At 43.0% G+C, this 16,767-nt stretch overlaps 1 protein-coding gene across 1 annotated transcript; it reads right to left on the bottom strand.

Moving 5' to 3' along the window:
* Positions 1-918: 918 nt before the first annotated feature.
* Positions 919-7,038, bottom strand: LOC131280941 (protein naked cuticle-like). The gene is made up of 4 exons (XM_058310185.1): positions 6,624-7,038; positions 3,200-3,337; positions 2,407-2,592; positions 919-941 (listed from the first exon to the last, which is right to left on the bottom strand). Exons 1-4 carry the CDS (start codon positions 7,036-7,038, stop codon positions 919-921), a joined length of 762 nt encoding a protein of 253 aa, XP_058166168.1.
* Positions 7,039-16,767: the final 9,729 nt, after the last annotated feature.

Raw genomic sequence — 16,767 nt, 5'->3', positions numbered from 1 at the left:
ACGGGAGCCCGCAACGGTGAGTGTATGTCGGCTGTTCAATTGTTGGCGCAGTGGTGTGATTTTGGCCACTTGTTTGTTTGGCGCTTGAATACCAAGTTTTGATAATTTTCTCATTATCCTTATATTTTTGCTGCACTACAGCAACGGAATTCTATGTTACTTTCGTCAGGGGAGTATGTTAAAATATCGATTGTTGGCAAAAAACTTCACTAGCATGAGTGACCTGTTTACAATTTTAGTGTATTCCGTTAACAAACGTGTGTCTAGTTGGGTTCGAATTTCGAACTCTTCGCATGTTATCAGTTGTTCCTTAACCACCAATCTCCCACACGGCATTTCCATCGCCGTGAAAAGTGAAATGGTGTATGTGTGTGTACTTTTGTGTTCGTTGGTTGTATTTTTCGAATATTTTGGCACTGAAAAGCGTGTCATGGATCGCCGTAGTTTAATTAATTTTCCATTTCATCGACACCACAAGTACGTGAACTAATAACATACAATAAAAAAAATAATCGTGTAATCGGCCCTATGTTGTTCGATGAATAACTGTACCCTTGCTTTTAGTATTTTTATTCCAATTTTCAATGCTGTCCTTCCACGTTCTCTGCTGCACGAGTTTTAATTCTTCACCGCTTAATAAATAATGTGTCACCTGGCCACGTGGCCCTTTCGGAGGTCTTAGTGTGGAAAACTGCAGTTGTAGTTGGGAAAGGGGTATCCAAAAAGATAGTAGAAAAGAAAAACATAGAAACACTACACTGGTTGGAACGTACTCTACTATCAGCTTATCTTGCTGTTCTGCCACAGGTGATCAGTTCTCCGAGGGAGTAGGCTTGCGCCCTACCAACTGCTAACAGCGCCGTTGCATGGGTGGAAAACTGCGGTGTAGAAATCTGGCGCCTTGCATTTAGTTGGCATTTACTGGCGGTTCTTGCGGACACCTATTGGGGGGACGAGAAACGGAAAGAAGAAGTGTTAATTACTTTGGATTGGTAAAGTACATTAGAGAAAAACAAGGACCATAGCTTAAGAAGATTGTGTTCATAAATCAAACAACAAACAAAACGTGTGGTTAGAGGGAACACGATTTTTTCGATCTATTTTGAAAAGACTTGCGGAAATATTATCTTCCTTTCGTTTTGCTATTGCCTGGAAATGGTTGGTTATAGTAGAAAATGTTTAATTTAATTATCTGCAAAATACCAGCTTAATCACTGCTGCATGTAAGCTTCAAACGTTCTCAAAGCTAATTTTTAAAACTACCAATTCTCTTTATTTGAAAGTGCAACGTTAAATATTAGATACTACATAACTGGAGGCAAAGCAGTTGTTTCTGGTTTTGCGTGTGACACAACATACTTTTAGAGGAAATCAAACAAACCATTCAAATCAGGCAAACCATTATGGATGTACGATCATTGTTACGCAGCGGAATAAGAAAAGATAGGTTCACCATCCCTTCGACAGGGAGATTTAAAAATTAAGACTCTTAAGCCCATTATGAATGATAGCATTTTCTCACATTGATCGATTGGTAACTTTCAATTACATCAGTTGTGCTGGACTAAAAGTTTCGTAACTTTGTTTCTTCGTACACGGAACATTATTTTCTAAAACAAGGTTATGGTACAATCCATAATAAATCGTTCAATACAAGTGCTGGTTCGTGCATTTTGCATTTCGAAGGAAAATGTGCAATAACAAATGTGCCCTCGCAGAAACACGAGTGTTTTGCTTCCGTTAAAATCACGTCCAATCACGCCGCACGCTGGTTTGCTACCATTCTCACCGAAATGTCGATTAAAGTGGCTTCCATCTGTCGTAAAATTAATCCAACTAGTTCACGGAGTCCACCAAGAGGGCGCACCCAGGGATTTGCGCCCTCGTGGTGTAGAAAATATGCAAAAAGTAGCACGAATGATGTTGATCAACCACATAAGCAAAAGCTGGAAATCCGGTAGTCGCTAAGGGCTGCTACAAATTCCCCACAGGGAGTTGAACATATCTCTCGGCGGAATTATGAAACGCTGGCCTGTTTCTGCTTGTTGTGCAGCTTGAGGAACCGCTTAAGCTTTCGGACTATGGGTTAAAAAATGAAGAAAAACACAAAGTTTTTGGATTTGGAAGGCGTAACGGGGAAAACTAAGATAGGTAAGCAAAACAAAATGTAAAACATGAGTTTGCCGATAGGACGCATATCCAACCTGGAATGGGACGAGTTTCCCGACCGTGAAACAACTGACGGCGCGCAACTCGGGCAAGAGATATACCTATATACTGCTCACTAACCGAATCCATTCCCCTATGTTGGAGAAGTTTCCTGCAACCTCAACTGGATTTAACCATCCGTTGCCAACCCTCGATCCACAGATCTCACCCGCCCCCCTCTTTCTCCCAACAGCTTACCTTTCTCCTTCTTTTCGGCCTTCGGCGGCTTGTTCTGCTTGTCTTTGGACTTGCCCTGGTTGCAGTTTTTGTTGACCACTCTCGTCGTCTGGCAAGTGGCGTCACTGGTTTGCTTCAGGTTGTCCGTGCGGGACATCTGGCCGTTGTTGTCGCACTCGGACCAGGCACCCTTATCGTAACGGCAGGCTGAAAGAGGCAAATCGTGGACACGAGCACAAACAAATTTATATTTGAACTTAACCGGTGGGTTTAACGTTGTCATCCCTAAAGGTTGGTAATGGGTTGGTGTTGGGCTAGCCTCTTTCTCCTCCAGAGTTTGCGACCGAAATTGTCACGCCGAAAGGGCATACCCCGGTACCTTTATACTCCTTTTTTTGCATATGTGCGCATTTTGTTCGTTGGTTGAAAGGTTTGTGAAGCCACCTTTTTTAGCGACCTTTTATAAAACATGCTTTTTATGAGCAACGTGTATGCCAAAAATCAGAAAACCCATCACGCGCCCAAAAACAGTGGGACAAAGAAAATGTTCACCTACACGAAAGTCGTTTATTTTAAATCTCAAAATAAAACGATAAATTGTGGTACGTTTAGTTATTTTCTTTTCCCGTAACACTCTAAAGGACTTGATTGTCAATCAAAATATTTTCTCCATTCTGTGTTTACATCGTCCATAGGAAAATTAAATTACAAGACCACCTACGAGTTCTCCCACTGTGCGGCAATGTTATTTACGATAGCAGATCGAGCCCCAGCGACGGCAGCAGCCGGTGGTCACCTTCGCCCCGAAACTCACCTTTTTTGCATTTCTTCTGGATTGTGCGGGTCTGGACGCAAGTCTGTTCGCCCTTCTTCAGCGACAGCGTTCGGGAGCGCGTGTTAGTCTTGGCATCGCACTCGGTCCACGGCCCTTTGGTGTAGCGGCACTGCGAGTCTGTTGGGTTTTTGGAAATTTTCGTATCCCGTGGGAGGACACATTCGGCCGGACAGGTGTCGATCAGTGGTGTGGTTATGGTTTTTGTTGTTGTTGTTGTTGTTGATGTTGTGCGTTGGTTGAGTTTTCCATTATTCACGCATTCAACACATCATTCGCAGGACAAGAGGTTTTACGGAGGCGGAAAAGAAAAATGAGAAAAATCTGACGTTAATGGTAGGACGAAAATGGATTCCAGCGGCGGAGAATGTTGCCGTCCGCAGTGTTAATGTGACCGTGGTTTGTTATTTTGTTGACAAGTTTTGAGGTTGAACAAACACGATAGACTATCCTTACCTTTGTGTTAGTAGAAAATATACACTACAACGAAAATCATAAGAAATAAACCACTAACGTTGACTCCCACCAGTAGATTCAGAACAGGCATCCATTAAAAAGAATTGTTAAAAAAAAAACATATAAAAATGCATAACTTGTCGATGGAGTCGTGGTCGAGGAATAATGATTAAACCTCGTCAAAAGCACTCAGGCGTTTGTTGTGTTATGCAGGCCGGCAGCCCCGAAATTGGTGGCAGATTGTGGCATCGCATTGTTGGGATGGTTGTTCGATCCTGAGGACTCAACATTTCCGATCCATCATCGTGTCATAAAAATGAGTTCGGTTTGAAAATTAACGACGACGGAAACCATACCATCGAAGCCCCCTGGACGGATCTGTTGTAAAGCCAAGTGCGCTTTATCAATTCGGATTTTTTCTACTGTCAACTTGGTGAGGACAATCGAACTCATTCTGCTGTACGTGCTGTATGCAATGAGATGAGAAAAATTGTAAAACACATGAACTTCATCAAATCAAGGGTGTTTGGTTTAAAAATGTATGCAAAATCCTCGAAAGCGGAGTGTCGTTTCATTTAATAGACGTGTATTTGTTTAACTTTTCAGCTATCCTTATCTCTAGGCAAGTGTTTGTTGGGCTTGCTTCATTAGGGGTTTACTTTTCTTAATTTTACGAATATGTCATGTGCTGATTTTACATGTTAAGACTATTTAACATGTTAAACAATGTCAAAAATGCCAAACCTTCCAACCGGGAAAACTAGTCAAATTTTTTTTTCATTCACAGCGGAATCTGTTTGGGTAAAACTATGTGGGAAGGATATTTTGTACGTGCTTTGAGCACCAAATGTACCAGGAAGGCATAAAAGTTTATTTTGAAAGCATCATCAAGAGCATCAGTATTTTTGTGTTCAGAACAAGTTTCACTGCGTTATCATCCAATTGCTGCCAATCGAAAAAAAAATGTGACAATTCTTAAACACAGGATATAACCGACAATTTTAAAGCCCAAATGAAGCAGCATGTGGTCATGTAGGCCACATAAGATTGAAAAACATGCCAACATTAATAGTTTTGTCGTCCATAGCTAAAATTCCGGTCAACTACCGTAAGACTGCCTGACTTTCCGTCGGAATTTATTTTAAGTACTAAGCGGATGTTATAATGAAATCTATTTCGATCAATTCTCTTTGGTAGTGTTTTTCATATCGCTGATGAAAGTGTCCAGTTTTTAAAGCCAGCGTTAATTTTATTTCATTTGTGCAGTTTATCTAAAAAAGGAGAAGTTTAAAATTATCTTACATGAAATTATAAGTGAAACATCAAATTATATTAACAAATAACAAATAACTTCGATCACCACGCTAGTGTAATATTTGAACACACCGTTGTATGACTAGGAACCACACGGAGAGCCCAAGCTTTCATTTCATCAAAGTAATATAAAGTTAGGTTTGAAATATGTTTGTTAGTATCGTTGTACTCAATGACTCAAAACTCAACAGACAATAAATCCTTTAAATGTAAAACAAAATCATACGACGAACAAACGAAAAACTAAATTAGAAAAGTAAGTAAGATTTAAGATTGGAACTGGAGACATGACATTGAAAAGCGAGGGCATTAAAGTACTACAATGTAATTTACAGTTTCCTTTCTTCAAATGAAACATTAGGCTTTGTTGTACGATATCTGAATGATAGAATCAGTCGAATTTCTGCAGAAAATTCATGCCTAGCGTAAATCAACAATACTCGAAAGCAGCTTACGTTAAACTCATGAAGCCCAGGGATGGCCTTAGGTAGATTGAGCTGGTGGTTCTCAGCCCAAGTGCTTCCAATGACGGATGATATCCGCCGATGGATATTATTGCAGCACGTAGCTCTACACATAATGCGAACGATCTGCAACACATTCGCACGAAAAGGACGTACGAGGTAGGAGTGTGGGCGGGGGAGGGAAAAGGGACGACCACCGACGAGTAATGTTTGTGAGGTAAACCTAATTTTGATAAAATTCGTTCCATACCGTCGAAACCGACCGAGAACGGCCGGCCGGTCGGTCGGTCGGGTGAGGACGGTTTCTCAGATACGTGCGCCCGCATGAAACGAGCCGGGTTCGGCTGTGTCCCTTGAAACGGGATGGAGACGCAATATTCCGGCCATGGCAGGCAGGTGCGGTACCCGTACCACACAAACGTAGACCAACCCGGAATGCCAACATTGGGTGTCCTACGAAGCCGAGGGTCCAAATATGATTGTTTCAGGCACGTCCTAGCAGCGTTTGCGTTATCGGGTGGATCGAGGTTACCGTGGCCACAAGCATACAACCCTCTCCAAACTCCCAAGCACCACGCCCATGCGGCCATGTCACTTATCATTGTTGTCCCAAGGTATCCACCGGAATGGAATTAGTACGCGGCGTGAGTCTAATTAGCGTCGCTAGCCCATCTCGCTCGACCGTTTCCCATTTTCCTCGCGAAAGGGAGGGTGGTTTGGGGGTTTTGCGGTCGGTGATAATCCATCTCTTGGCCAGTTGTTGCACAATCGGAGGGCGCTCTTTGCGGTCAATGTCAGGTCGTTCCTGCAGGAGGGCTGGTTGAGATGTGTTCGGTTGGCTCATCTCTGAACACTGGCGTATATGGCGTCTTTTGTTCGTTGGAGCAAGATTATAAATTAAGGTGGGTAGGAATAGATCACTCAAAACTCACACAAACACACACAAAAACAGACTCTAATATATACACACACACACAGACGCGTAGGAGACAGATGTATTACAGCAGCTGTTGTACTAAGTTGTTAGACAAAGTTAAGCTTCCCGCAGTTCTGTTTTAGTAGCGATTAGTGTTCTTGACGGGATGAGGACGATGTTAGTAGTTAGGGCAAGCAGGGTGCAAACCGAGACACTTTGGTGTCCCGAAGCCAGGCGAAAGGCATAGACGACTTACTCGGCGACGGCTCGGATCGGGTCGAATCGATCGGTTTCACCTTTTTCTGTCCCTTCTGCTGCTGGCGATCGCGGGCTCCGCCAAGTTGTCCCTGCTGCTGATGCTGCTGCTGCTGCTGGTGCTGCTGTTCCTGCTGCTGGCCACTGTAAGGGGAGTGCTTGTCTTTCTTGTGATTTTTCTTACCAGCGGCGGCACTGCCCCCGTTCTTGGTGCCGCGCTCGTTGCGAATCAGCACCTCCCGGTCGTCCTCCTGCCAGATCTCCTTCAGTCCATTGTCGTTGACCGGCTGGGCGGCTTCGGCGGCCGCGACCGACTTCTTCGGGTCGCTGCTGGACGCGGCGGGCGTGCAGAGGGTCTGCGTCGGGAAGGTGGTTAGCGAAACCACCGCCAGGAATGATATTATCAGAATGTTCATCTGCAAAGACAAAGGAAAAGAACGAATTTTATGTTAGAGCATTTTCAATCTGTATAAGGTAGTTCAGTGAGAACCCGTTTCACGGTAGTAATGTGACGGTTTACTACCAATGTGTTTTCGATAAAAAATGTGTTATCGATCCCGAATGCCTTTTAGCAGTCTTTCTGACCCGCTCTTTTTAAACACTCTGTAGCTCCGTTGTTTTGAAGATTGTTCGAATCTGTAAGCAGTTTTGACGAGACTTTTTGACGATATATTGACGTTTTTAGGTTTTTCCGCTTGTCCGGTGTAAAGGATTATCGGGTATGTTGCAACAGAGCGGTCAAAATAACAAAGTTTATTTTCGGAACTGGATGAACAGAAAAATCAAAACTTTTTTTGATTATGTTGAAATAAAGCGGCCATAATTGCCAAGCTCATTTTCGGAATTGGATGAACAGAAAAATCCAAACTTGTTTTATTTGATGCAGCTACAAGAAAAGTCTCTTTTAAGCTATATAACCATTTTCGAGATATTTCCAACGAAAATTGTGTAACGGTTAAATCAATGCTTTTTGGATTTTAGTATTGATGGTATTGGAGCTGGGTTTTACAGTCCATCGCAGAGTCAGTACTAAAAGAAGTAAACAGATTTCAAAATGTTTTGAAAAAATTAGTCCGGTATAAAACAGTAAGTCAGTGTAATAAATATTGTACGGTTAATATATCAACTTAATTAGTTCATGAATGAAATAATCAATGAAAATCCATGCCAGTCTTAACTGTTTGGATAAATAGAAATGATTGGATGAAAAAGGCAACGAACTTCGAATGCAGATGGAAACTTTACGAGTTCGAAGGGACTCAGCATGATGCATTGAAACCGAAAATGAGTCCAGCCCAGGGTACTGCAGTTGCTTCTATAGAATCAAATAACGTTGAACGTGACTGTGCCTTCCTCTGCTGAGGTAAATCATATGTTTGTGTGCGATAAGAGCACTAATTAGAGTTGGCATCGCAGTGCTCGAAAAAGAATTAGTACTGGTTTCCCAACATGCCCGCTCCGGCGTGCGTCTGATTTCCCAACAGAGTGACGCGTATACGCATTCATATACCACGTCAAACAAGTCGTTTAGTTGGCCAACGAGATGAAAAGCCGTCATCTCCAAGCTCAGGCCAGGGCCAAGGGAAAACAGAGCAAATATGGTCAACCCTTCCGCCATCTTCGTTTGTTGTGAGTTGCAAAGCGTGTCCTCAGCGTGTATCCCGCTGGGAAGGTGTGATGTTTATGAGCGATGACCGTAAAGGGTATGACCGATGGACGTATAGAAAGGCGATTGCCAACATGGGTTCTGCGTTCTGGTCATCGTTGTATCGTTGATGCTATTTTACAGGATGCTGAAAAAAAAGCTTTATGTCCGTACCTCGCAGAGGACGCTGTTCGGTCGAGGAAGGACGTGCGGAATGGGAGATGTGATAATAAATTCTAATTATTTTCCGTGTCACCTTGCATTTGTTGATGGCGATCCCGTGGACACTGTGTCGCCATGTAACCATCTAGGCATGCGGGCAATTTCACCACGCGATGACCCCAGGCGTACTGGAACGGTCTAGGCGCTTTTTGGCGAACCTTACCATATGCAGCCTCAGATTCGTGTCTGTGGCAATGCTGGTAATTTGCGTCGCATCAGCACCCTGTCTATCCTTTTTTTTCCCAGGGAACCACATTTACCCGCCATTCTTCGCTGCCCTGGTTGGTGAATAATTAAAACTGATTGCCCGCTCCGTCCATCATCGGCGTCCGGCGCGTTGTTTGCCGGCTGGCCAGGTTGGTCTTGTGCTCATTGGGTGAAAATTACACTCTGCTCGCACCCACGCCTATCAGGCGGAAAAAAGTGGCCCGACCTGTTAATACCGATCTCCGGGTGGATTTATGGAAACGGCACGGAACACGGTGCCCTTACCGGGCTATATGATATGCAGAAGAAAAACACGAACCACGTCCGGGCAAAAGTTAGCTGTTTCGTAGGGCTACGCCATTTTTCCTTTGGTTTTTCGTTCCTTCCTGTGCGGTACCTTTCGTCCTTATCATACCACCATCCCGCTTGTCGCTAGCATGCGGTTACCTCGGGCGGAAAATGTCAATTAAATTTTAATTCTTCTCCGCAACACTGCTGGCTACCCAAAGTAGAGTACGATGTATGTTGTAATAAAGGGTTCGTAAAATGTTTCACCCCGCATATAGAGTAAGGTTTCCTGTTCTAAACATCAGCGAGGTTGCTACAATGTTTTGCCGGGGGTTGAACAACTAACGTGCTACAGATACAGCGTTTTTGTCGATCACTGCGGAATGCATTAGTTTGTTTGTTTGTGTTGTAGTTTTTCTTCTTACATTATTCTCGTTTCGAGTCGTCATAAATCTTGTCCAACTCGAACGATCTACCTGTTTCTACTTTCACATACTTTCATGAAGTTGGAAGCTGAGCACCGGTCCAGAAACATTGTTGCAGAGGTGCTACAGCCAATGTTTACATAATGGAACTATTCGTTTTTCACACCTCTACCCTCACGCTGTGCAGTCTGGACGTGGGTCAGGTGGGGTGGATTTATTTGCGTGATGTTTTCATTGTAAAGAGCAGATGCCATTTCAAATTTGAAAACCATAACAACCCATAAATGCTTTAACCACCCCAGGTGGTGTACTGCACGTTGTTTTATTACCGTTGATTTTTATTTTACAGTATGGTTGAAGTTGAACAAAAGATAGGTTTATGCAATATCAAGTAAAGTGCAATAACGAACCTTTTTCAAAATTAATAAAAGTCATCGTAACGTATGAGACTTGATTGAAAATAATTTATTACTTATTATTTATATTTCTCAAAAAAACAATTGCAAAAGTTTAAATATACATTTGCGATTTTTGTTATAAGCAGGTGGATCTGTTATAACCATTGTTCTAAAGTACACCATCGAAACCGAACTGGCAGTTATTTTGATTTATAATGGGAAAAAGCAATACAGAACGTGCTACCGGCTTGCATGTGCTGACCATGGGACTACGAATATTTTTCGTCATCGGTGCTGTAAATGTCCTGGAAAGCAGGTCGTAATATTAAAGCATCCAGTAGTATTCAACTTTGAATAAAACAAAAGCTATTACATCACAAGGAGCATACTAAGGTTAAAAGTGAGTTCGTAATACTTTACAGTTGCTTGTCTTTTATACCACCGCAAACATATCATGAGCGTCGGGGATTTGTTTTAAATTGAAACGATAAGAATTGTTTATACCAAAAACAATAAAGAACGCTTGTAATCAAGGTTTACTAAATCCGTTTTATACATTCATTCGATATATCGAAAAAGTTACTAATTGTATAATGCTGTTTTAATAACTTTTTTTAATATTTTGATGATTTTATTTTAAAGCATAGTTCTAAAAACCATTCCTAAATGAATTTTACGGACTTCAATCATCAACTTAACAACCGTTTCCATTTTAAAGAGCATTACTGCTTCAATTTCCCAATCATCGACAGCTTTCAATCGGAAAGGGCAGCCGACAAATTGAGCTCCAAATAAAGTTCCTCGAGCTAATCAGCCGAAGCTAAACCACGGAAACTAATGTGGTTTGGGCTTCGCTCGATTCTCGGTCCGGATGTAAAGAGCGGCCTTCCGTAGCCGTACAACACAACATTTTCACGGCGCATTTCCACCGGCAGGCCATCGAATCATGGCGCCGTAGTGGACAACTAGTTGAATTAGTGGCTGATGGGCCCAAATGCAGGAAGTTAGTATGTCGATACGACCGGTCGGTCAGCTGAGTAATCCACCATCGCTGCTCGTACGCCAACACGTTGCCGAAGAGATATCACTTGGTCACGTCCTTAATTAAATTCCATCCACGCTTTTCCCCCCACAACCGAGAAGGGTCGGGTAAGGGGGCAATATCGCGCTGCGCGAACTGGAACCCGATCGAAATCGGTCAGTCGGGCGGGAGAATGGTTCGTTTCAGCTCGTTAGCTTTCGCTATAATCACCAGCACTTGGGTCGTGATTAATTCTACGCTCCATAATTCACATCATAAGGGTGTATCTCCATTTTTCACTTTTCGGCTGTTCGGCGTATTCGAGAGGCGAATGCTGCAGCTGTCTGCTACAGGTTCAATCGAAGGACCGTCGGTACGATTTATCTGGCATGGAAGTGTTCTCTTTTCCTGACATAATCGTTCTTTTTGTTTTGTCCGATGTAGTGAGATAAAGTAAATTTCAAGTGAAGCGGATTTTACTCTACTTTATCGAAATTTTGCTCTTAGTGCACCTCACTGTAGATTAATGTTTTCTTATTCTACCTATCTTTTGAAAATTGCATCAACGCGATTCAAATCCGTACCAATTTACACAGAATAATTCAATTAAAAGTACCGCTTTACAAATCATTGCTGGATTTTCGAAGTGTATAATTTTTGGATTTTCAGTAACCTGACCAAAACGTCTTGTCCGATTTCATAAATATTTGAAGTATTGTGCTTTCAAAATGTCGGATAAAACAAGGTATGGCTAACATTAATTTATACGTTTATTCATTCTCTATTAGAGGAGTCGAACTATAAACGCTTGTGAAGATATTTTATACGGTGTATAACTGTGTACAACACTATTTGCAAAAGCTCGTGAAATTAACCAATGTCTCTATCATAAAGTTTTGAATCTATCTATCATTTTTCTGTTTTGAAAAGAAATTGAAATGTAGAATTTCAGTGTCAAAAATTCCAATACGTTTTCGAAAGTATTTAATAACTTGTCCGAGACAAAAAACCTACTGTAGTGTGCATTTTATAATCAATTCCAACCTTCCTTGCTACAAATCAACGGTAATGCGGACCCTGGACCTGCCGATGACCTCGAGCGCAAAAGTAAGCGACTTCCAGGACCGCACCGGAATCGTTTAATTAATAAATCCCCTATAAATCATGGTACACTTTTTTCCACTGCCTTACATTTTCCGTTGGTTTGTCCCAGCGGTTGATAGAGCCGGAACCCGTAGAAAACTTTTCAATCGGCCCATAACCCCGGGTGACCTTTTCCTTGCCTTTTTGGTTCGTTTCTGGTCGCCGTTCGACGAGGGTTTTTCGCGGAATGCTGCAATCTCCACAAATACCTTCTTGCGACGAAATGGAACGCGAGGAAGCGAAGGAAGTGGTGGGATTATGTCGAGTGATTCTAACCCTACTTTTCACGGTTAGCTCACATTGCGATTCGCACGAGCTTCCGATTTCGTTTCGGCGAGGGCGACCACTTTTCGAGCTTTCAGGGGTCGATTCCCGCGTCCGGTGCGAAGTGGAAAGCCTAGAAACGCAGAGAAAATGATCGAAAAGGATGCTCGGTAAGACGATAACTCTCGCAAGCGAGCGAATAAGAGGGCACCGAAATAGGGCACGATGGGTTCGATGTAAAAAAGCCGCCCACCATGACTCTTATCCTTTTCCGGTTCAATGAATGATTTTGTGGCGTGGCGGTCGAGGGTCAGAGGAGATTATCCGACTTGGTTTGGTGGCGAATTGAAAATTCGTTTCGTTCCAGCTCGATCTCGGAGCTTCATCACGGAAACCTAGAAAAAAAAGAATCCCTGGAGATTGTCAAAACCAAAAAGACTCAACGAAACGGCACCATACACTTGCATGGGGCTGCTGCCATCCAGGGTGGCCTTTGGTACGTGAGAAGGATAAGGTTTTTTCTACTTCGTTACTCGTATATCCCGCGGCCCGGATGGCCTATGAAAAATCGTAAAGAAAGGGAACAAAAGCCCGCTCGAAAGATTTATGCCGTGGGAAAAGCAGTCAAGCACGACCGGCCAATGGTTTCCGATGGGACATTAAAAGGCTGTGAAGTGAATCCCGTAGCGCAGCGATTTTCCATCATTTCTTTCGACCATTGGTCAACCAAGCCAAGCGGCGTCGCGCGACGAAAAGTGTAGAAAACTGCACCGCTCCGGATTCTGTGGGGAACTTTTATTAATTTTACAAATATTTATCACCTGCGGCCGGCGCTGGACAGCGTAAACGTGGCGCTCGGCACGCCAAAAGGCGATCCTTGCCTTCGATGGAGGCGCCTGGTGGTTCACGCGCAGGTAAATAATTCATGGTTTAAGATAACGTGACACATTCCATTTTTTCATGATACCACGTTCTTTGCTTTAAAGCAAACGTTCCGTTCCACGCACAAAGAAAAACGTGAACGTGGCATGTGGCGAGATAGCAATCGTTAGGCACTGAATGAGAAATGACTGCCGAATTAGAAAGTTTCAGCCTGCGAGCGTTGTTCACGTTTTCGTCCGGTGGCTAAAGTGAAGCAAGGATGATAGAAACGAATGGTGTGGCTAAGAACGTGACAAATGGTACCATAATGGTGCTGGTTTTTTGAGCGAGAGGGTAACAGAATTTCTATTTTACAGACAAAAAATAAGTGACTCCCTGGACAATGCTCACAAATACCTATGTGTCAGGTTGTGTTATTGTTGGTAAAGTGTTTTTTTATAATTTTTTCCGCATCTATAAGTCACGTAAACATGGTTTTCTTCTGAGGCTTTCGTTTTTACACTTATTTTAAACTGACGGATGGTAGTTAGTCTAATTACGATCTGTTACGCGTGTTACAAATAATGTATGAGTTTTCAACAACTTTTCATGATAATTAACTGTCACTATAGCATGAATGTCAATGTATTCATTGTGTACACATAAAAGATTATTTTCCAAAAGTTATGTTATTTTAAGATCTTTAACTATCAAGCGCCTATAATACTAAAATGACACTATGTCGATTTGGCTCTTTTTTTTTAAAGTGACCGCGACCGCTCTTTATGGTAAAAATAGACGAACATATGTCATAGAAGTCATATTTAAGTTTCAAAACAACTTAAATTAAATGAAAATTTTAGCATTAACGTTCACATACACAATATAATGATAGAATGTGTAGGTGTAATGAAGTGTAAGTGTAATGAATACAGCTAACCGAACGGTTAAAAATTATAGATTACATTTGTAACTGCAAAAGTCATCCCTCACAGAACGCCATTGTTGGATATTTATGACATGAACAATCAATCTCTTCAAATTATCATACAACTTCAAATTATTATACAACACCAATACAATTTCATGGTTTTCCGAATCAAATAGTTACCGAAACATCCCGAGATGCTGGAGCTCATGAAAGATTTATTTTAATTAACTAACAAAATCGACAGCGGCGACAGACCAATGACCTGGCACCGGCTGCCACAGACGTATAGTTTAATTAAGCTTCAATAGCAAACTCCACTCGAGGCGACCCCAATTTTCTTGCAGCTCCAGAACTAGAGGGAAAAAAGCAAGTCGTCGCGTTGGTTCGTTTTGTTTACATGTGCTTGATTGAATTTTAATGCAAACATCTTCGTGAACGAATCGTACCCGAGTTCGATTCGCCAGACGAGGCACCGCTATCGAATTAGAGCTAGTGGCTTAGCTGCTAACAGCCCTGCGTCCAGTGGGCGCAGTACGAAGGAAATTAGATTTCTGTTTGGCCAAGCCGTAAACCACCGTCATCGCCATCGTCATGGCGTGGAAAAATCCATTACGCTGCGTGGGGCGGCCGGGTGTCGCTTTGTTATGTTTGAATCCATCCATAATCCGGTGGAAATTCCGTTGAATCGTAACGTAAACACATTGCACACGCCTTTAACTTGATGTGCTGGACTGATTTACAGAATTTCGCTCCAGCTGGTTTGGCAAGTGAACGCTCTGTTCGATTTTGTTTCTTCCATCCTTTCCAGAGAACTTGGCGCGCACCGGAGCTGATGCACCGACCGTGGCCTGATGCATTTATTCTAGCTCGCTGCACTAAGTGCGATGAGCCGATTAAAATGTTTTCCCTCGAGCTGGGCCGGGAAAAACGCCTCCAGCATACGGCGGCCAAATGGAGGCGGATTTGTCTCGCCCGGTACAGCATTTTGTCATTATTATCCCTGCACGCCAGCGTCGAATGTGCAGCGTGGAAAAGCGTGCCAGCGTGTTCGTACGTGTACTCTATTTATTGTGATTGCACAAAACCGTCCAAAATCCTTGTTTTTCTTTCTCGTGCACAGCTGTGAAGGCTGTGAATAGGAAAAAGTAAGACTGTGAATTGGAAAAATAATAAACAGAAGGAGAGCAGCTAGTAAACAACGGGACAAATGGAAGTCTGTGCTTTCGGCAAACGGAACGGAATGTGGCGCTACAGCACGAGCAAGCACTCAGTTATCAAAGATGGAACAACAAACTAATCCGTTCTAACGCCGAGCACATAAATAGGTATTTGCCGTCGCTTCTCATACCACACCCCCCACCCCCGTGGATGCCATCCTAATGTTTCTTCTCCTTCCAGGCAGCCAGTCGTCCGGATTGGTCTGGCGCTATCATTTATCTTTTTTCCGTTGGCCACTACTGGCCGGCGCTCGGTGTAGATAAAAACCACGCTGGATGGAATGCGATGAGAAATGCGATCCCCGCCTCGGGTGGACTTTTCCTAAAAGTGCCCATTGCGAAATGAACCGGTTCCTTGGTGTAGTGTTTTTACTTAGATTGCGGCAAGACGGAAGAGCCGAGTCGAGTGATTGATAAGGACGTGTGCAGACGAATCGGCTGGCGAATAAATCCTTCACGCTGCCGTGAGTGGGTGCGGTGCTATTTTTTTTTTCGTACCCCGTGTAACCTTGGGTTATTTTTCCAGCGAAATACTTTATTTCCAAACTCACTCGTCACTAAATGAGGTAGGTGGAAACCCGTACTATGAACTATGTAAAAAAAAGGTTAAATTATTTCGCGTAAATAGATAAAGCTTGACCGAGCGTTGGGCGAGCTGCTGAATAAAACATAACGCCACTCTTCTGCCCCTCTCGCTCTCTCTTTCTCTCTGTTTCCCTCCGTTCCCCAAGGTTTGCTCGAAATACCGCCGGTAATTGCGTATTCGCATGGCGAGATGCCGTACCGGAACGCTTGAATAAATTATTAACATCCCATAAGCGAGAGCTCCATGGAAAATGAAAACTTTAATTAATGTTTCTCAAGTTACGTGGTAGGCGATTAGCGTTGATTACTTAGGCTAATTTGATGCATCGTTGCGAATTATTCATTTGCTGATATGAATCATGAATCCGACACTGCAGAAACCCGTCGGTTTTGTATTACAATGGTTAAATGTACCACTCAAAACGTGTTGGGTAGTAGTTTGCACTTTTCAGTTTTTAAGAGATGTATTTGAGTCGGTGATAAATGACGTGTTGTACCTGAAAATCCATTCCACTACCGTCACTTTTTTGAACACACACAAAGCAATCGTTTTGAGACTGAAAAATCGTTCCATGCTTCAACTTCATGGACGCATCGGACAAATAAAAACCAATTGTTCGGGAACTCAGTGGCGTGGTGAGCTACATCTTTTTAAAAAAAAGGAGTTTTGTGCAGCATGCATGGGGTGTGTGCAATTTTTCACCCCCGGAGTTCAATATGGACACTGCTCCGGTTGCACATGACCACACGAGCATCGACACTGACATGTTGCTAATAGGAAATGTATTACAACTCATCGGAGATGTACCGTGGTGTGACTCTGCCTCCCCCAACCACACCACCGCCATTGGTGTGGGGGAGAGGGAGGGAAGTTTTACCGAATTCCCGGATCGTGTTCCACCTTCCACACGGGTTGGGTTGCGTCCATTGAGCTTGCA

Source organism: Anopheles ziemanni, chromosome 2 (genome assembly GCF_943734765.1).
Source record: "Anopheles ziemanni chromosome 2, idAnoZiCoDA_A2_x.2, whole genome shotgun sequence".
NCBI lineage: Eukaryota > Metazoa > Arthropoda > Insecta > Diptera > Culicidae > Anopheles > Anopheles ziemanni.
The sequence above is the reverse complement of the archived record's forward strand: the minus strand, read 5'-3'. Positions and strand labels throughout refer to the sequence as shown.

Coding starts and splice junctions, on each gene's coding strand:
- LOC131280941 (XM_058310185.1), bottom strand. CDS start 7,038: ATGAACATTCTGATAATATCATTCCTGGCGGTGGTTTCGCTAACCACC. Junction 3,338..6,623: donor CCGATCCGAGCCGTCGCCGA/GTAAGTCGTCTA, acceptor AAAACCCAACAG/ACTCGCAGTGCCGCTACACC. Junction 942..2,406: donor GGCCGAAAAGAAGGAGAAAG/GTAAGCTGTTGG, acceptor TCCCCCCAATAG/GTGTCCGCAAGAACCGCCAG.